The sequence below is a fragment of the Bolinopsis microptera genome, chromosome 6 (assembly GCF_026151205.1).
Source record: "Bolinopsis microptera isolate Bmic1 chromosome 6, MBARI_Bmic_1.0, whole genome shotgun sequence".
In the NCBI taxonomy this organism is placed as follows: domain Eukaryota; kingdom Metazoa; phylum Ctenophora; class Tentaculata; order Lobata; family Bolinopsidae; genus Bolinopsis; species Bolinopsis microptera.
Genome location: NC_087077.1, coordinates 10705757 through 10725957, shown reverse-complemented (window position 1 = coordinate 10725957; position 20201 = coordinate 10705757). Strand labels below are relative to the sequence as shown.

General features: G+C 37.2%; 3 protein-coding genes across 3 annotated transcripts in view; 2 read left to right on the top strand and 1 right to left on the bottom strand.

Moving 5' to 3' along the window:
• The window catches only part of LOC134816585 (mitochondrial import inner membrane translocase subunit Tim10-like), a 51127-nt gene extending 34034 nt beyond the window's left edge, over positions 1–17093 (bottom strand). The window contains exon 1 of the mRNA XM_063825498.1: positions 17090–17093. The gene's annotated coding sequence lies outside the window, so the exon portion shown is untranslated. The remainder of the gene's footprint in view (positions 1–17089) is intronic.
• On the top strand, positions 6906–14380 carry LOC134816583 (uncharacterized). The gene is made up of 9 exons (XM_063825496.1): positions 6906–7016; positions 10052–10136; positions 10768–10874; positions 11107–11124; positions 11670–11804; positions 12011–12050; positions 12236–12300; positions 12625–12762; positions 14312–14380. Exons 1-8 carry the CDS (start codon positions 6915–6917, stop codon positions 12733–12735), a joined length of 663 nt encoding a protein of 220 aa, XP_063681566.1. The 5' UTR covers positions 6906–6914; the 3' UTR covers positions 12736–12762; positions 14312–14380.
• Positions 14278–19387, top strand: LOC134816582 (inositol-3-phosphate synthase-like). The gene is made up of 10 exons (XM_063825495.1): positions 14278–14432; positions 15419–15547; positions 15758–16068; positions 16292–16440; positions 16834–16935; positions 17104–17299; positions 17535–17815; positions 17966–18148; positions 18527–18745; positions 18871–19387. Exons 2-10 carry the CDS (start codon positions 15453–15455, stop codon positions 18961–18963), a joined length of 1629 nt encoding a protein of 542 aa, XP_063681565.1. The 5' UTR covers positions 14278–14432; positions 15419–15452; the 3' UTR covers positions 18964–19387.
• Positions 19388–20201: the final 814 nt, after the last annotated feature.

Genomic DNA, 20201 nt, shown 5'->3' with positions numbered 1-20201 from the left:
GTTAAACAAAATAGGTTTAGATCAGTGAAAATGGCGAACAAGTAATTAATGATAAGCACTGAACCCTTGGAACAAAAAGTTTAAGCTTAGTTCGTCTGTTAACACTTAATCAAAGATTACAAGAAAAATCTTCCGTCAGCGTAAATAGAATAGGCGAAGCACACGTATTCAAAATCATCGATTCAGATTTACAAGAAGAGAAGAAAGTACAAAAGCAAACGACGCTCTGACTTCACAATCTTCATAGGTATTACCATTGGAACTAAATTATCGGAACTAAAGTACAACACACACTTGACACTAATTGTGGATGGCGTAGTAATTCAGTAAAATGTTTCGGCATCCTTTGTTGATATATTATACCCCCAACAGATTTAGTTAGACGGGTTCCTGCTAGTTCAAATAAATAGTGGGAGTTAGTAAAAGTAAAATTGTAATGTTGACAACAGGATAGAGCTCCGATATTCTAAAAATAAGATCTAAGAAGCAACAACTACGGCAGTAACGGCACAGTTGGGACTTTGGTCTTGGATAATAATAAACTTAAATGAGCCAAGTATACTTACTTTGATACTGTGATGAGGTTTAGCCAGAATGTCAGGGCCATCGTATATCACGTACACCACCCGAATGATGAGAATATTTTAACAAACCAAAGAGCAAACCCCGACTGCATTGCATGTAAGAAGGCGTCCCGCATTTCTCCACGAAGAGCAGAAACGGCAGCTGCAAGATTGAAACTTATAATATATCAAACTATCAGACTCTGACACGTATAAAACAAGCCGATTATCATTATTCAATTAAAAGCTGTTAGTGAACTTAAAGCAATTGTGAATTGACAAAATTGCCATCTGATTAAGACAATGCGCGCATCTTGAGAAGTTGAGATACCTCAGTATAAAAGCCTGGGGATTGGGGAAGTGACATGGCTGATGCAAATGCAAGTTAGTAATAATCCAAGCTGATAGATTACTCACTTACTATAAGTGTCAAAACATTGAAAATCCTTCAAAAATGTCCGTTCAATTTGGCTCATTTTATAATTACATTGCAATAAAAAACGTTATTGAATCTCGTTTGCAACTTTTTCTGATCATTTTTACGCGATCAAACATGATATCATGGATGGAGATGAAGATATCTATAAATTATCAAGGAACATAACCAGGCATCATGATGGATTATCTACCGCGACACAGGGAGTTCAGATTCTGGTCAAGGTTTGGCGTCACACCACAAAAACGATATGTTTCTAAGTTTTCTTTTACAAAATTTAGGAATTTGGGAATTAATTATATTTGCATCGACAAATTTATCTCGAAATATCGTGACACTTTCCTACACGAGAGAAAACATAATGTTTGTTCTGAGTGGGTCAATGAAGCTGGAGTAATAATATGCTCCCGTAAACTTCTGCAGTCGTGGACCTTATCTTGCAGTTTTGTGATTTCTTCCATCTGTAATAAACTATTATTATGTAATTGTAAAGGGATGAGGGAAAGCCACGAAGTTACAACACTGATCAAATTCAATAAGCATGGGAAAAAGTTGTATGCGCCTAAGATGAGAAGTACGTACCGTACAGTTAAGGTGTCCGTAGCGCCAGTTCAAGTGTTCCTGTTAGTGTTATTATTTTGTCACGAAAGTCGGACTTCCATCGAAACCCCATTTATCGTACTTTATATAACCAATTTTATTAGTACATACGGTACAGCCATTTTAAAAAGTACATACCGTATGAACTTCTCATCATTATAGGTATGCGCATATTGTATTTACATGAAAACTTCCTTAGAGAGAAAATTCAAAATCAAAGAAACAAAATAATTTTGTAAAGTGCAAGGCCGGCCACGTAAATCTCAGCCATTTCCTACAATAGAGTGATAGGCGTTTAAACAGGAAAAACAATTGCAATTTCTTTTAGCAGCCTATTGTAACTGATTTTAGACGATTCATGATACTCAATTTCGCAGATAAAATATATATTTTATTGTATTCCCATATTGATATACTCACTACGTGATAAATTTGATGACATAATATTTTTGAGATTCAAGATAAAAACCGATGAGACGATCTACAAAGCACAACTCACTTGTTAAATTGCGGTAGATTGAATAATACATACAATCCTTTGTTATAAAAGATTTACAATCCTGGCTCTGTGTCTTTAAGTATCAATTGTGTCATATCAGTATCAGTGTCAGTGTCATATCAGTATTATGTATTAATCAACTTTAAGTTGATATAAATCATTATCATCAGCTATAGGAGGAGCTGCAAACATAAAAACTGATATCTTTGAAAATATAACGCAGTGTCAAATGTCTAAAACATATTATGGCGGTTAAAAAGTTAAGTTATCACAAATGAGTTTTTCTTATTGTCGAATGTCGATCATAATCGCTTATGAGTGGTTTTTAGGTTGTCGATTACAATCGATTTCATAACAGAAAAATAGCGCCAAAATCGCCTAATAACGCTTATGAACGTTATAAAAATGCTGAAATAGTGTTGAAGGATACTTTTCTGTTGATGAATGAGAGGGCTTGCAGGAAATTATTTACTTGTTTCTGTTTTATTTGAACATTCTCTTTTTTAAATCTCAATCACATAGTCGCTGAATGTCGCTGAATGCCTATTTCACGAAAAGTTGTAATAAAACTCGAACCATTTAGTACATCATTCGGTGGCTATGTTGAAATATTGCTGTAAACTTGAAAAATAACGAGCAGCATGGTGGAACCAGCTAGGATCCAGTGAGCATCATGAAATTAAAATACGTCAGTAGAATGAATAGGCATTAACCGAGGATGGGTCCGCAGCGTCAACTGGAGCAGGCTCAGGTGGGGATGTAAATTTTCAAATGTGAAATAATTCTCTCCTTCTCCTCGTTAATATATGATGCTTTTTCGTATATTTGTTATGGAATACTCATCCATTGGGAATATTAATTTGTGATTGTAATTTATCGAAACTTCAAAATTCGAACTAGAGAAGATGACGGCAAATAAAAATTGGAGTTACTAACGGATAGTTCATTGTTTCAAAAGGATCCTGACCAGGAGGAGGAGCAGACTTCCGATCGAGGGAATTTTTCGAGGAGGGTGGCTTTAAAGCTCCTATCGTCATGTTATTTCCATATGACGCCAACAGGCAACGTTACGCCACTGTAGTAGTGGTATCTTGAACTTGTATACACATTTTAATCCGGATTGCAATTTTAGCATAAAAGTACAAACATATCATATTGTTGCTTTTCAATTTTCAACTGATTATCGTCGCGTTGTTATTATTATTTTATTCTATTGTTAGTGAATCAAGAACAACAATATACAACGATGTGGTTAATCTTGCTGCTGTTCCTTCTCTTCATCGAGAATACTGTCGAGTACTTTAAAGTTGATGAAGGTAAGATCATGATGGATTAAATATTTCACAAATCTCTTTATTTATAGCAGTTCAATTAAATTTGCGAAATGATATTGCAGTCATAATAAACTACCAAACCAGTACAGGCATAGATAAGGCAACGATCATAGATAAATTTGCACTACCTAAAGGCCAATAAATTTGGTTCGCAATAAATTTGGTTACAAAAATTTTGGTTACCATAATTTTAGTCACAAATTTTGCAAATTTTTAGTCACATTTTTTGACTTTTCGAGATCATTTTCCACTCCATTTTTTTCCATTATTTTAGTTTTTTCCCCGATTTCGCACACAAAGTCAGGCATGTTGATTAAATGATCTGTTGCAATTTTTCTGATGGGAAAAGGAAGTAAGAAAATGTGAAAGCATAAAAGCAATGCATAAGCTCAATAATATTCATGTCATAATTAATATGCTCTACTGAAATTTTTGTCTACTTTTAAATTAGTCGCCGAAAAATGTAGACTAAATTAGTCGTTCTTAAAGTAGTGGATAATATTTTACTTATAATATCTACCAGCTGATGTATACTGTAATGTGCTATTAAATATTCACGTGGTAACAACCTCAGGCTGGATAGCAGTACAACGCGATGTGAATATCTACTTTAATCTGGAGAAGTATTCTCTTAACATAACGACTGATAGTACGCTAGGGAGTAACCATAACGTGGATGTGGAGCTCTTCACCTCACAGAGAGACAAAGTAGGAGGACTCGTCCTCCACTTCTCCTCTAATCCTCTAATCTTTATCTGGTACTGCAGCTCCGGCTCAGACTACTCTAACTTCACCACTAACCTGCCACCTGCTACAAAGAAGGTATGGAGGATAACCTTAACCAGAATCTCAGGTATCAGACTAGTGATTCACTGTAACGAGGTGGAGGTGGTCAACACCCTGATGTCAAACTCAACGTGTGATAACAGTGACTGGAGCAGATACTGGAGCGGAGAAGTTTCAAAGATACTGTTCTTTTCCTCTGACACTGCGTCTGACTACTACCAACCTCAACCACTAGGTAATTGAGTATTTTGAAAATGTAAAATATAGGATAAGATGCTATTAAGTTAACTTTGCATTGCAATACGTACATATTACTTGTGAACCTTGTATACAGTATTAATTTATGGAATTTTTCTTTTTAATCGATATAATCGAGCCCTGTTTGAGGAATATAAAATATATGGACCTATTCATATTATCAAGGATGTACTGGACTGAAGACTGAGTGGACAAGTACTATCGAGACAGCAGCTGAGTTTCCAGTAGACCCAGGAACCGTCGTGAAAGTGACTTGTTCTGACTCTGGAGCTCTCAACAAAGGGAGCAATGAGGTGACTTGCACAGCGGGGACCGTCTTCACCTACTTTAAAGAACCTTGTTGTCTAAGCCTTGGTAAATTTTAAAGTAGGATAATTTCAAGGATAATTTCAAGGATAATTTCAAGGATAACTTCAAGCATAACTTCAAGGATAACTTCAAGGATAATTTCAAGGATAATTTCAATGATAGTTTTAAGGATAATTTCAAGGATAATTTCAAGGATAATTTCAAGGATAATTTCAAGGATAACTTCAAGGATAATTTCAAGGATAATTTCAATGATAGTTTTAAGGATAATTTCAAGGATAATTTCACGGATAATTTCAAGGATAATTTCAAGGATAATTTCAAGGATAATTTCAAGGATAATTTCAAGGAAATGACATACCAATATGGCCACCTGGTTTAATTTTAAACGTTACATAAACGTCTAAAAATAATGTGGGAAAGGGAAAAAGAACAAAAAATCGGGGTTCACGGCAAATTGGGTTTTATACTGCTGATCACTTAACTCAGATATCAATTTGAATAGAACAAGTATACGAGCCATATACGTACCTGCTTTATCTCCTTGTTTTATTATTTAACTTTTTCAGTATCTACCTCTTTAAGATAACCTAGGCTTATATTTGTAGTTAAAACTTGAATTCAGGTATCATAGTAGTAGAACTTTATAATGAAGCAGGCAAAAGTGCACAGAGAGCAACGTGATGAACAATGACCCCTCCACGATAGATTAAGATTAAGTATTTCAGTTTTTTCTCTTATAAAAGTGGGTACCATTGGCAATAACAAGATTTTACGTCCAGTTGCTCATTACAAGTTCTTCGGCCAAGCTTCTTATTTCATCTCTTGGGGTGAATGATCAATGAGCATATTAAATTTATGTAAATTTAATCTACGCTGTTCTGTCACATTTCCAGTGTGTAAAGGGACCTGGTGATAAAGCTATAACTTCCAAAGGCAGATCACAACTTGGATTCCTGAATTTCCTGATATTGGATAGCAACGAAGATAGGTACGTCAGTTTATTCAATAAGTGAGTTAATAACGCTTGATTGGAATTAACATGTTATGATTTTGGCCTGGATATCATCACTTATTTTTCATTACATAGTCCAGTTCAACGATTAACCTTGATTAGTTGATTGTTCTTTAATAGTTTGTTAGTTAGGTGTCATAATTTAACCGTTTACACACCAGGTTAACCGTGAGCTATAACCGACAACCGGTAACCCATGACAACCGGTAACCCATAACAACCGGTAATCCATGACAACCGGTAACCCATGATAACCGGTAACCCATGACCGACGACCGTACCATTGCGTGTTAACCGACAACCGTGCATTTTAATCTCTTCATCGTTTGAATAAACTTAAATATTCAGTAGATACGGACTATGTCCGTATCTACATTCTATATTAGTGAAAAATCCGTGGTTGCGTTTGTTCGTTCGTTCTCGTCTCATGCACTAACTAATTAATGAAAGTTATGGGACTGGTTTTTCGGTATAATACCGACAGAACTCTGAAAAATATTGCTGTACTTAGAAATCATGTAAATTTGACTCAGACTTTGGTTCCTTAATGTTCGATGGTGATGCAGTAAGATGTTCCATATTATGAAAATTGAATAATTTTGTATCATAGATGTATCTTTTCACTTTTGTTGCAGGCTGATGAGGGTTTAGACTAAGCGGGAATTCCAACTTTTGCACCATTTATAAACCGCGACAGTTAAATCCCGGCCGTAGGGCGTAGTCATGATATAATCTAAATAACTGACAATATTTTGCAAACTTTCCAACAGTCCCCTAACTTCTAGGGTCCCTAAGCATATGCAACGTTGTCCAATTTGAATTAATCACCAAGCCCAACGCATTTCTGAATTACAAAGGAATTAAATTTGGAAATTGGATACTCGGGTTAAACGTAATTAAATGGATTGAGCCATCCTTTATAGGTGCAGGTGTTGGTCTGTAACCGTATCGATGAACTTTGCAGATTAACGTATAATTGTAACGCTGAGTCACGGAACAACGCAGTGATGAAAACCTGTTACGCGTGACCTGAAGTGCTCTTTACAATAGGTGCAGTACTTGTTCATTTCATTACAAAATACTTGTTAATTTTATCATTTCTCGTTATCTAGACATGTTTTCTTTCAAACTTTTCTTTGTAATTTTCTTTTTCACCTCCGCCAGTTCTATCAGAACTGCAAATAGGGCAAGTGTAAATCGGCGCATAAGATACAAGGTAAACCTTGTTTTTTAGTTGTTATACATATATAGTTGTATCTCCTTGAAAGACTTATCGACTTCCGCAAAGTTATCTGCCCCGATTTCCCCCACCAACTTGGCTTCAGAGCTGGTGCACAGTGCTCGGATCACATCCTTACAATTACCACAATCATTGAGAAATACACGAAAAAGCTCAAAAAGAGAGTGTTTGCTTGTTTTGTTGACTACCGGAAAGCGTTCGATACGGTGTGCAGAGAAGCACTCATGTATAAGCTCAATCACCTTGGTATCGGAGGGAACTTCTTCGCTTGCCTTAAGAACATGTACAGCAACTCGGTGACTCGCATCAAACTGATCCAAAAACTATCGGAGACCATTGATGTCACCATTGGAACAGAGCAGGGGCATCCAATGTCTCCTGAATTGTTTAAGATATACATCTACGACCTCTCCATCCATCTAGCAGCCCTAGAAGATCTCTCTGTCCCTGAACTCAATGGCTTCCCAGTCAACCACCTGCTCTGGGCCGACGATCTCATCCTTTTAGCTCTTGACCAGCAAAGCCTTCAGAAAGAGCTTGACTGCCTAAATGATTTTGCAAACAAATGGGAGCTATCTATCAACATTGATAAGACTAAAATAATGGTCTTCAACTCAAGCTCGCGGGTGCTAAACTGCTCGTACGGGTTCAAGCTTGGACAGCTCGACATCTCTCCAACAAGGTCCTACTGCTATCTAGGTATCCAGCTCAGCCTCAATGGATCTTTTAAATGCGCCATGAACGAACTGAGGAAGAAGGCGCTTCGAGCATTCTTTTCGATAAAACGCATGGTAGACACCAGAGCTCTGACCACCAAAACCATGCTTAAGCTAATTGACTGTCTGGTGAAACCGGTAGCAACTTACGCCTGTCAGATATGGCTACCCTCGACTCACCTCATGAAAGAAATGGCGCGTGAACCCAGCCAAAGACACAACCTATCAAAAGTTGCAGCAAAAGACACTCTTGAGACAACACACCTCAAAATGCTGAAATGGGTACTGGGTGTGCACAAGAAAACTAACAACAACTTCTGTTACGGGGACACAGGAAGGATGCCCTGGGCCCTCTCAGTTCTGCCACAATGCCTCAGATACTTTAGAAGACTTTCCGGAGCTTCTTCTGAGACGAACAGTGTCAATTTTTTAGTATCTCAAGCGTTTCAGGAACAGAAAAATCTTAACCTCTCCTGGCACGAGAAACTCAGCTCTGTGGCTCATTATGAAACAGAAGCAGCTCATGGCACCATGAGGGATGTCTTTATCAGTGACTGGAGGGTGGACCTGGGATCGCAAACCAAGATGCAGTTCTACAACCAAATCAAGGAGGAATTTGGAGACGAGCAGTACCTCAATCTGAAGAGCAGGCAATTCCGAACGAATACAGCTAAAACCCGCTCCAGCAGCCACGACCTGATGATAGAAAGAGGGCGTTACACGAAGGAGGCCGGAGTCTGGTCAAGAGCATGCAGATTCTGCTGCGATAGGGATCACGTTCACGGCTTCGAATACCTTCCCTTCTTTGAAGGCACGATTATTGAAGACGAGGAACACTGCCTTACTGAGTGCCCCATGTACCACTCAGTACGATCTTCTCTCTCAGATGACCTTAAAGGGCTTTTACTTCTCAGGAACTACAAAGACATGATGAATTCAGCCCACATAGAAGAACTGGGCAAGTTTCTCAGCAGCTGTCATCGCATCAGAAATCCGAAAAAGACACCAACATCGTCTTCCACTTGATCTAACACATCCGGTAACGATTCCGAGTCACTGTCTTAAGGACATTTTAACTACCCCAGTGGCCCTTAACCAAGTGTTCGAACTGTTTTCATTTGGAGTTACAGTTGCATAATTTACGCCCGTCTTTGAATTTGTGTGTAATCTTTCCTGATAGTGTATTTTTGACTTTTGGAGTAATTTTGTGAATTTTATGAACCATTCCTGCATAATTTATTACCTTGTCGGTGCATTATCCACTTTAATCCGGTTAAATTATTATATTTGATCTTATTTCTTTTTCGTACAGAATGTAGTGAAGTTAATTTTTTTTTACGTGTTTTGGGTCTTATTTATGATTTTCTTTAAAATTATCTTATTTATTTCATTGTTGTATTGTCACGACGGGTTCGTTAGTGTTCCCCCTGACTATTTAAGTTTAATTCCAGTTTAATTCCAGTTTACATTACTTTGCTTGGCTTTTTCGTGCCACTTCGCTTTTCACGAATATACCTGCAGCTGTAGGAGTGGTTTAGGTCGTTTAAATGCTTCCTTACGATATTGTATTGCTATGAATGCTTCTAAGACCGAGTTCATGACCATCAACATCCCTGACACTGTCGACTTACATTCCATCTCAGGCCGCCAGATTAAACAGGTTGATGACTTTAAATACCTCGGCTCTTTCATTGCGGACAGTAGAAAGGATTTCAACACAAGGAAAGGAATGGCCTGGTCAGCCTGTATTAAACTGCAAAATGTCTGGTCCTCTGGCATTTCCGAACAACTGAAAGTCAAGTTCTTTAGAGCCTGTGTCGAACCAGTATTGCTCTATGGATCAGAGACATGGACCATAAACAAGCAGCTTGAGAAGCGCCTCAACGGATGCTACACCCGTCTTTTAATGAAGGCCAAGAACATCTCGTGGAAGAAACATCCAACCCTCAAGCAGATCTATGGCAACCTTCCATCTATTGCCTCAGTGGTTGCGTCGAGGCGTTCCAGATTCGCTGGGCATTGCATGAGAGCTTCTGACCAAGTTATCTCCACTATCCTCCCCTGGCGACTTGCCCAATCCGGCCGTGGAAGGAGACCACTCACCTTCCTGGACGTAGTAGCTCGTGACACTGGGCTCCAGTTAGACGACCTTCGAACTGTTATGTGCGATCGAGACGTGTGGAGGCAGACAGTGAATGGGATTTCGATTGAGGATCGCCCAAAGTAAAGTAAGTACGATATTGTAACTGTAACTGTAACGGCTGTAACGTCAGATGTAACTTCACTTTTGTTCAGGTATCGCTGGATATTGAACCTGCTGCAGGAGACAGCTCGGTCGGGTTAGGAGAAATAATGGATGATAGCATGATAGACAAATTAGGTAATCATTTATTATAATCATAAATATATATTTTTATATTAGCTAGAATATATTTAATTTACAATATTTAATTATTTTATCATGTTAATTACATCTGACCCCATTATCATGCCTGCTATGTTATTATGCGAACCCTTATAATGCGTTTTAAAACTTACTGAAGTTCCCCTTCCGTTTTACAAAAAAGTAATACTAGAAAAATTGTGCATTTTCGAATGGTTTGTATTGGTCTGTATTGGGCAATGGGCATATGTACCTCAGTACCTGGCTAATAAGTTTGTAGTAAAACACTTTTGGGAAACAATATGAACGGACTTTGACTTGAACAGTACACGGACGGAATTAATATGAACGGACTTAAATGTGAACGCTAGGGCCTCCAGCTTCCACGTAACGTTTGATAAGGAAAGATTTGCAATAATTGTGTCTTACCGTCATCAATAGATCTGGATACCTGCGAGAAGTAACTCTGCAGTCTCCGGGTTCTGATTAGTTATAATGCTGGAGATTGACATACACTAAGAAATTTTGTTTTTAACTTACTGCACAGATTATTTATAAATTATTTATAAACTACATTTCAACTGATAACCACATTAGTAATTAATGTACTATGATCATGATGTTTCAGAAGCAGACAGCAAGGATGATGGTATAGGATTTGACTGGTTTAAGGAGGCTGAGGCTGATACTGAGGAGGAGGATGAGGCTGAGGAGGAGGAAGAATTGATACCGCTGGTATGGCTAATTTATTCTATCAAACTTAAAGTCGCAGCTATATCGAACACTTTTATAGCCAACGATTGATTTTTAAAACAATTATAAAGGGACAATTGGTAAAATAATCCTAACTAAAAGTTAGGATTATTTTACCAATTAAACTATAAGTCAATAATATGTATCGTATTATGTGTCCCAGTTATCTAAAATAGTTCCTCGAGCTCCGAATAATAATAATAATTCTTTTCAGAAGAGGAGAGGTCCATTGGTGAGTATCGAGGATTTATTATTAATAGAAACTATCTGTAGATATTTTTCTCTATAAAGAAAACGTTACACGATCTCATTCTATCCGTTAAACATCCATGTCTTTAGTCTATCCAATTATTTACTTCAATCACGTCGAACTTGCGCTTGTCCCGTTATGGTTTATAATTATTTGTTGAACTCAGTGAAAACGGAACTTCACTGAACTTTTCTGTTACCACTTTTACAGATTACTTTTCATCTCCTTGAAATAATCTTCACATTAGACTTAGCTTACCATAAGTAGCTGATGACCACAACACACGATTTGCACGATTATAACATATTTTTAATCTTAACAACAAAAATTGAGTATAAAGCTTGCACCCATACCAAAAGCACGAAGATTTGAATATGGTAGACATGAAAATAAATTAGTAAGGGTAGGCTGAGGCTATGTCTCAACACCATGGAGACAAATTAACGTTCTGTTGAGCGGTGGTACTGGTAGAAATTTTAGATTTTCGTAACATTTAACCTACTAAGTAACGTGATAAACCCCCGCAGTGTTATAAGAAGAGAGAGGGTAAGGGTTGCTCGACCAATTTTAAGGGGCTGAGGAGAAAAGATAGTTGGTGGGTTTTCAAAAGGTATCGCTGTGTTGTGAAGGTGTACTCGTCAAGAGAAGACTTTGACTGCGTGGTACGTGACTGACCCTTTACGTTCTTCGTATGTTATATCCTTATATTCGCATTCTCTTTTCGTACACTAAGTCTTACTGGCAATAACCAGTAACCACAACAACCGCAACAACCACAACAACCACAACAATCCACAACAATCACAACATCCACAACAATCACAACAACCACAACAATAACAACAATCACAATTAATTTTTATCCCAGATTTATATGAGACACGATGAAGAAGATCAACGGATGATAAGTGAGAATTAAACTTATGTATTTTATCAAGTTTTACTTATAATGTCGTATTAACTGCAGGTCGCCAAAGAAGGGGCAAAAGCATCAAGTATACTGAAACTCACACAGATTTCCTTTTCGATTGCACAACGTATAATGTTTTTTCAACAATTATTTAGTTAAGCCTAAAACTACGGTTTCCTCTAGATGAGAGAGGGATAAGGTACACGGTGGAGTATAACTGGAGGAAAATGTTGGAGCTAGGCTACGAGGTTTGTTTTCGGTTCCTCTTCAATTCGTGGCTTTTTACTTTGCATGATGTGTATCCCATTCAATTTCAATGCATAAACCTAATCTTGAACTGTCTTCGGCGTGGGATTTCAAACATTTTTTACCTATTTTAATAATGTTTGAGTTTTATCATGATAATCTTTTGAATCTTTTATTATTTTGAATCTGAATAATAAACCCCGATTTACTATTTGTATTAACATGTGACATTTAGTAGATTTGTGGTGATTTTTTCTTACGTAGATTATAAAGCTTACGATTACGAAGGTTATAAAGCCACTGTGCAAACTTTAGTATTTTTACAGGATTCAGATACAGAGATAAGTGAGACGAGTGTTAAAAAGAATAAAAAGAGAAAGAAAGGGAAAACGGTGAGAAAAAAGAAGGGAAAGAATAAGCGGAAGAAAAAAGGTTGATGATATGTCGTTGTGCGGCAATATGAGGTATTTTTATAAATAAGCGATATTAAATATAACTTCAACATTGTTCGTTGGGTCTAGAAGTGTTCTCCATATTCCACACCTAAAATTTAACGAAAAAATGTCCAACACTGCATGTTGAGCATGATTATCGCCTTATTATAGATGTGCATTTTAAAATGCTCGTTGTGCCTTTAGTTCAGTAAGTACTAAAGTATACTAAGTATTGTACATTGTACTAAAGTAAGATATTATAGTTGCAATACAAGGAAGACTAAGGAAAAGGCTGCCTTCTGTTACTTAGTTTCTTTTGTAATTCTCTGATTCTCTGATATCTGAAAAGGTCGGTAGGAATTCCAATTATAAAAATGATCGATGCTGTACAAAAAAACATTTTTCGGGGTAAAAATTTCGGTCGGATTTTTGCTGGCGACATTTTTCCGGATTTAGAGTTGGCAAGACATCAGTTTAGATTTTATATGAAATGAAATGAGGTATTTATATCCCGCTCATATGATTAACCAACAACACAAGGAAGAGGTTAACCATGTCAGAGCGGCTGACTGTGAGTAAAGTGAGCAAATGTGTAAAATGAACAAAAGTATAACTCAAAAAGGCTTAAGACAAAATTAAAATTCTTTCTCACAATTATTCTTTAAAGATCGAACCCTGCACTAGGTTGCAGTGATCAGATATAAAATTCGTAGCACTGTTAGAATAAGATGATCGTTTACAAAAATCGCAACACTATTTGAGCTTTTGAGTAGGGTCATCATTCTAGAATGGTAACAGAAGAAAATATCTCCGCTGTTCAAGTCCGCTCCAATATAAGTGTTTACGAAACTCGCAACACTTATATTGGAGTATGGTGATATGATCACTATAATAGACTTTAGTAAAACATCTCTCCATATGCCCATCAGCTGTTCAGCAAGACTGATCACCCGATAGCAATTGTGCAGCACCGCGTATATGTACTATATATAAGTATAAACTATATCCAACCACTCGCTATATACTAATATCAGACCACTATGTTACTAGCCTTCCCTCAATATGGGATAATTGATTATTGAAGCCACAAAACCGTACTCTCTCTCTACTTTAGTATAATACATCAGGTGATATAGAAGCTCGCATCCGAGTTTCACGATCATTTTCAGCCGTCTTTTAACTTTTTGAGCAAGCTTAAAGCAAGCTCGTCAAGAAAACTGATCACTGAAAGATCGCACCGTGAAATTTAGTCGAAATTTGACTGAAACAGGTGATTTTAACAAGATAATAAATATACAATCACCTCATGTGATAGTTGAACAGCTGCACTTTGTACTCATAATGTTTCCTAATTTGCAGTCTAGTAGTTGCACTGTACTGACCAATGCGCCAATAAACCATCCTGCCAACTATCACGTGCACTTATTGTCCAATGCTCGCACGTTGATCCCACGTGCATGTTTACCACGTGGGCGCTATCATCCAATCAACAAACAGTCCGAGCAGTCGCCTCATTAACTGCTGCTGAGGGTGTATTACGAAGTTGGCTCACACAAATGTAACTCTCTGGTAATTGCAGGCAATTGTAAGGAGTCTGCAGATGTTGGAGATGATGGTGGTCTGATATCTAGGAGTGGAGATAGAGAGATGGGGTGATCGTGGGAAGGGAGAGGGGGTATATAACGACCCCCTCAACACAGGTTAGTTCAGTTCACTATTTGAGTATTTGGACACAACTGTCCTCTCTGGATACAGCTTTCCTCTCCGGTTGTTCTTGATAGCATGGGATTACCTTCCCTTCATATAACTTTTCTGTTCGACACAGAACTTTTCTAGTTTCCGTTAATACTTAATTTGGCTCAATTTGCTCGTTAGCCTTTAACTTTCCTTGATAATAATTCTTGCTAACACTCCAACATATCTGAATGTAAAATTTCGGCGATAAGAGTTTTCCTGCCTGCGATTGGTTCACTCCTGACATTACGAAAATTATTAGTTAGCTTGCAATCTAATTGTTGATATTTCCGTCTGCAAACATTGGATTTACTGCACAATTATAGCTAGCCACTACTCAACCAGTTCGTCTCAGCTATTTCAGGCATACTTGTGTGCTGTGTGTAGAGCTATTTAAATTTGCAAAATTTACTGCAGCAACATTTACCGTGGTATCTTGCGACCCAAGTGAAATTGTAGATGCTCTCAAATCAAGATATTTAGTTTCTAGTTTCTACGGCTTCATAGTGCCTACTTGCTCTTGTGACATCTCGGATTTCGATTATCGCTTTTCATCGGTCTAATTGCTTTAAGATTTATTGGTCTGAACTTTTCATGAGAGCAGTTCCATTTATTGCTTTTCTGATTCGCACTGAAATCAACATGCTACATAACGCGACCTTGACTAATCCTGATATCCAATATAGCTCTTCCATGCACTAGATATTCTGCTTCTTCATCTGTTCCGTTCTTCAAACTTTTTATTATTATTCTTTATTTATCATATGCAGCCACAAATTAGAAATATTTTCTAAGTTTTACGATACTGAGTACTTCCTCAATCTCCTACTGAGTATTTATTCAATCATCACTCTGAATAAAACTGTATTTTCTATTAAGATTCTCATACATACTTTATAACGTTTTCGAAAGGTTTTACTTCACTCAATCTAACTGTTGTCTTACCCTCTAGCTATCTCAACCGCAAACCAACAACCGAATCAACCATGTCTGTCAAAGTACACTCTCCCAATGTTGTCTACTCCGAGGATTGTATCGAGTCAAGATACGAATATAACACCACCTCTGTTACCACCAACAGGTTAGAACTCAGTGCAACTTTATATATTTGTTCTTAATATTTTATAGCATCTTATAAATAAGTTGACGATTTCTATAAATGGAATTGATTAATTGATAGATATTTCTCACGCCTTTATCATTAAATTTCAGTGTCAAACTTTAAATGGTATTCTGAAAACATAAATTCTATAGATCTGGACCACTAAACCTAACACTAACCCTCTTCCAGTGACGGCAGCTACTCCGCAGTACCCCGAACCAACACCATGGTCTTCAAAACAGACACCTGTGTACCCAAACTCGGAATGATGCTGGTCGGACTGAACGGAAACAACGGAACCACCGTCACAGCGGGAATCCTGGCCAACAAGTTCAACTTGTGTTGGAACACCAAGGACGGAGAGAAGAAGCCCAACTATTTCGGAAGTATCACCCAGGCAGGAACTGTAGGACTCGGTGTTAATGCGATTGGGGAGGAAGTGCACGTGCCTTTCAACGATCTCGTCCCAATGGTGCACCCTAATGACATCGAAGTTGACGGTAAGTTTCTTTGTTTCAATCTTTTGTATCACTTAAAATATGACATCCGTATAATTCTTCATTTTCCTGTAAATTTTGAGAAACAGTTTTAAAATTTCGATGAGCGTAATAAATCATGAAGTACTCGTTTTAAAATGAAACTTGCATAATTTATTTACCACATTTAATTGAACCCTATCTAATACCCTATTTTAAACAATTTTAACCCTTTTCTTCATCTTAGGCTGGGATATCAACTCAATGAACCTGGCCGATGCTATGGACCGAGCCCGAGTTCTGGATTATTCTCTCCAGAAACAACTCCGACCCTACATGGAGAAAATAGTACCACGACCCTCAATATACTGCTCTGACTTTATCGCCGCCAACCAGGTAATTCATTAATTAATTATCGTGGGTTTAAAGTTATCCATTCGCAAGAACTAATCCTCCAGTAAATGAATTTTAATGATAATTCAGTGATAACATTTTAGAATGAAACCTTTTTTGATCAAATGCACCTGCCTGACTTTTATCAAAGTCCTGAAACCTATAAAGACCTGCCCTCCTTTACATTCCCGTCCTATACCTGGCGACACCCTGGGGCGCAGCTGCCTTTTAAATTTAGACAGTCATCGAGTTTCGAGAGTATCAAATTCTAAGGGGCAAATTGCGACATTTTTAAACTAGCATATCGTCATGGGCAGGTGCTGCGGTAAATATTTTACCGGTTCAATTCTAAACAATGTAATATTGGTAAATTTAAATCTAATTAATTTGTTTCAGAGTGACCGAGCAGACAATGTTCTTAGTGGAACTAAGCAGGAGATGATGCAGAAAATCAGAAATGATATCAAAGATTTCAAGGAGAAGAAAAATCTGGACAAGGTATTTTAGAAATTTAGATTTATGATATTTTTTCTGCAAAACTTCTTTGATTTTGATCAACACATTCCTGGATCCAAAGTTTTCGATCCAATTCAACCTCAAACCAATGTGAAGATCTCGGTCACTTTTAATAATTCTAAAAGAGGTGCTAACACAAATTATTTCCAGGTAATTGTCCTCTGGACCGCTAACACTGAGCGATTCTGTGACATCACAGAGGGACTCAACATGACAGCTGAAGAGCTACTGAACTCAATCCAGAACAACGAAGAAGAGGTGTCACCATCAACCATCTTTGCTGTGGCCAGCATCCTTGAGGGTTGCACTTACATCAACGGATCACCACAGAACACCTTTGTTCCAGGTACTGAGACTTTATCAGTTTACTGATCTTCATATCTGTTAATCTGAGTCATAATCACTTGATATCGGGATCGGTGTGGTGTCAGTTTTCTGTTAAGAAATATATGATCGATACCTAAAATTACAGTCACAACCAGAACTTTAAATTGCTCAACATTGAAAAATGAACAGCCTGCAGTTAGTGTAGACAGTGACAACTTCATTTTAAATTCCTACTCACACTTATATAATTTCAGGAGTTATCGAGCTCGCTGAGATGGAGGGAGTCTACATTGCCGGAGACGACTTCAAATCCGGACAGACCAAATACAAGAGTGTGTTGGTAGATTTCCTGGTAGGAGCTGGAATCAAGCCAGTCTCTATCGTGAGCTACAACCATCTGGGAAACAATGACGGAAAGAACCTCTCCTCTCACAAACAGTTCCGATCCAAGGAGATCTCCAAGAGCAATGTTGTTGATGATATGGTTAACAGCAATAAGATCCTTTATGCTGATGGAAAGAAACCTGACCACACGGTAAGAACTACAACAAATATTTTTCAATTTCAGTCCTTTTCCTTCATCTATTTAATCTAAATTTTATGACTTTCATGGCCTTCAACTGAAAATTGGTGTTTAGAAAATATGCTTTGACCAATTAACATACTAATCCAATTATATCCGCAGGTTGTCATAAAATACGTTCCCTACGTTGCAGACTCCAAACGAGCTCTGGACGAGTACATCTCCGAGATCTTCATGAACGGAATGAACACAATTGTGTGCCACAACACATGTGAGGACTCTCTACTCGCCAGTCCACTTATTCTTGATCTCGTTATCTTGGCTGAACTTTGCGAGAGAATCACGGTTAGTCCCATTTCATACTAAGATACTTAACGCTCTTTTTGTATAGCACTTGTGATTATTACTCAGTTAGAATTAGTCCTAATTCTTAATTCATAGGGTTAATATTAAGCACCGCGTTACGCTCTTGAAATTCGAATTTTACTTACTCTAGATATGTTATTCATTCATGTATAGTCGAGACGATGGCGTTAGTGCCATCTCCGACAACTTTACGTTTAATTCCGTTTAATTCCGTTTAATTCCGCTCGGTTGAAATTGTAATGAATCTAGAAAATTACACCCACATTGTTACCACTTACCATATATCATAACTGTGGGCTAATATTACGTCCATTAATAACGATCTCATCACCTCAACTTACCCTTCTCATATTTCAGGTCCAACTAGAATCTGAACCAGAATCTCGCCGATTCAACTCCATCCTCTCTATCCTGAGTTATTTGTTGAAAGCACCTTTAGTCCCCGCTGGAACACCAGTTGTCAACGCGCTCTTCAAACAGAGGTCGTGTATCGAAAACATCATCAAAGCTTGTATCGGACTCCAGCCAGGCAACCACATGCTTCTGGAGCACAAGATCGGAGCCCCACTTCAACAGGTGAGAGTGGTTTAAATATAATATTCTTTATGTTTATGTCTCTGAAAAATTGTATTTGAATATCTTAACCCATATCTCTACAGACTAAAACTATTAAAACACATTCCTAAAAATCTTTTCTTCAGGATTTAAAGATGACCACAAAAGCTAACCTGATGAAACACGCAACCAACTCAAACAGACAAACGTACGGACACGTCAAAACACCGTCCCAGTAACCATGGTAACCGCACAATTCTAACCATGAGACATTTGAGATGTATATTTTTGTAACGACACTAATGGAGCACTAATCCATCTGCTTAATTTAATTTAAGGGATATTATTTATCAGCTCCCTTGTCATGCTGTATTTGTTTGTTTATGCAGGGATGTTTATTAAACGCTTTCAGAAGAAATCACGACCGTGAAAGTAATTTCCAGTGCATGGGTTTGTTTTATAATAACCATGGTAATGTTTTATTGTAACCAATAACCATGGTAACGTTTAACGGTTTGTTATACTTAATATCGTGACCAGCTTTTCTGCGATGGTGAGAATCGCAAGTTCAATTTATTATTATAATGATTTGAATGTTTTTAATATAAATGTTTTTTAAATGTATATATAAATTATCTGCACTCTATCCGAATCTTATCATAATTCTTTGTTTCAATTATTCAATAATATAAGGCTTAAGTTAAAATTTTGAGTTTATTCTTAATCTCAGTTAAAAGTTATAAAACTTATCCCGACTTGAAATTTAAGTGAACAAATGTTGTTTTCTTCTGTTTCAAGTTGTAGTAAGTATTGATAACTTCAAATAAAAGTTAACATTGTTTCTTTTGTCTTTTGAGAGGAAGCTTGTTTCAAGAAGAAAATATCCTTCGGCTTCTCAAAAGAGAACAGAAAAGTTAGTGTCAGATTTTGATTAACTTTGTTTTGAAGTTATTAATACTTGCTGCAACTTTAAACAAAATTTTGAAACTTTAGAAAATTATAAAATGATTACACGCCAGCACTAATTTACGAAATTTTGTAAAAAACCCAATATTGTCATGTTCAGGTATATAAAAAACATAAAATGCCACTAAAATTACCATGTGAAAGCAACTAAAATTACCAATAAAAACATTTAACCCCCAAGAAATTACACAGAGAGCAAAACCAATCATTACCGTGAATCATGCGACGGGATAGAGATAGGAAGCCCAAAACACACTATTTCATACACTATATATTCACTATCCAGTCTATATATATTATATTAATATAGACATTAGACGCTTCCGGCTTCTTGTGGGAGTTAAGTGTTCATCTTGGACATCAAAATGATCAAAGCTTCGCATTGAATAGAGTACTCAGACTTTAGGTAGTACCATGCTCTACTCCCCGTACTGCTATAGTTCTAAATATTTTAATGCCCAGGCTAAGCAGTAAGCACCGAACTCCAATCAGAAGCCGAGATATTATCTTT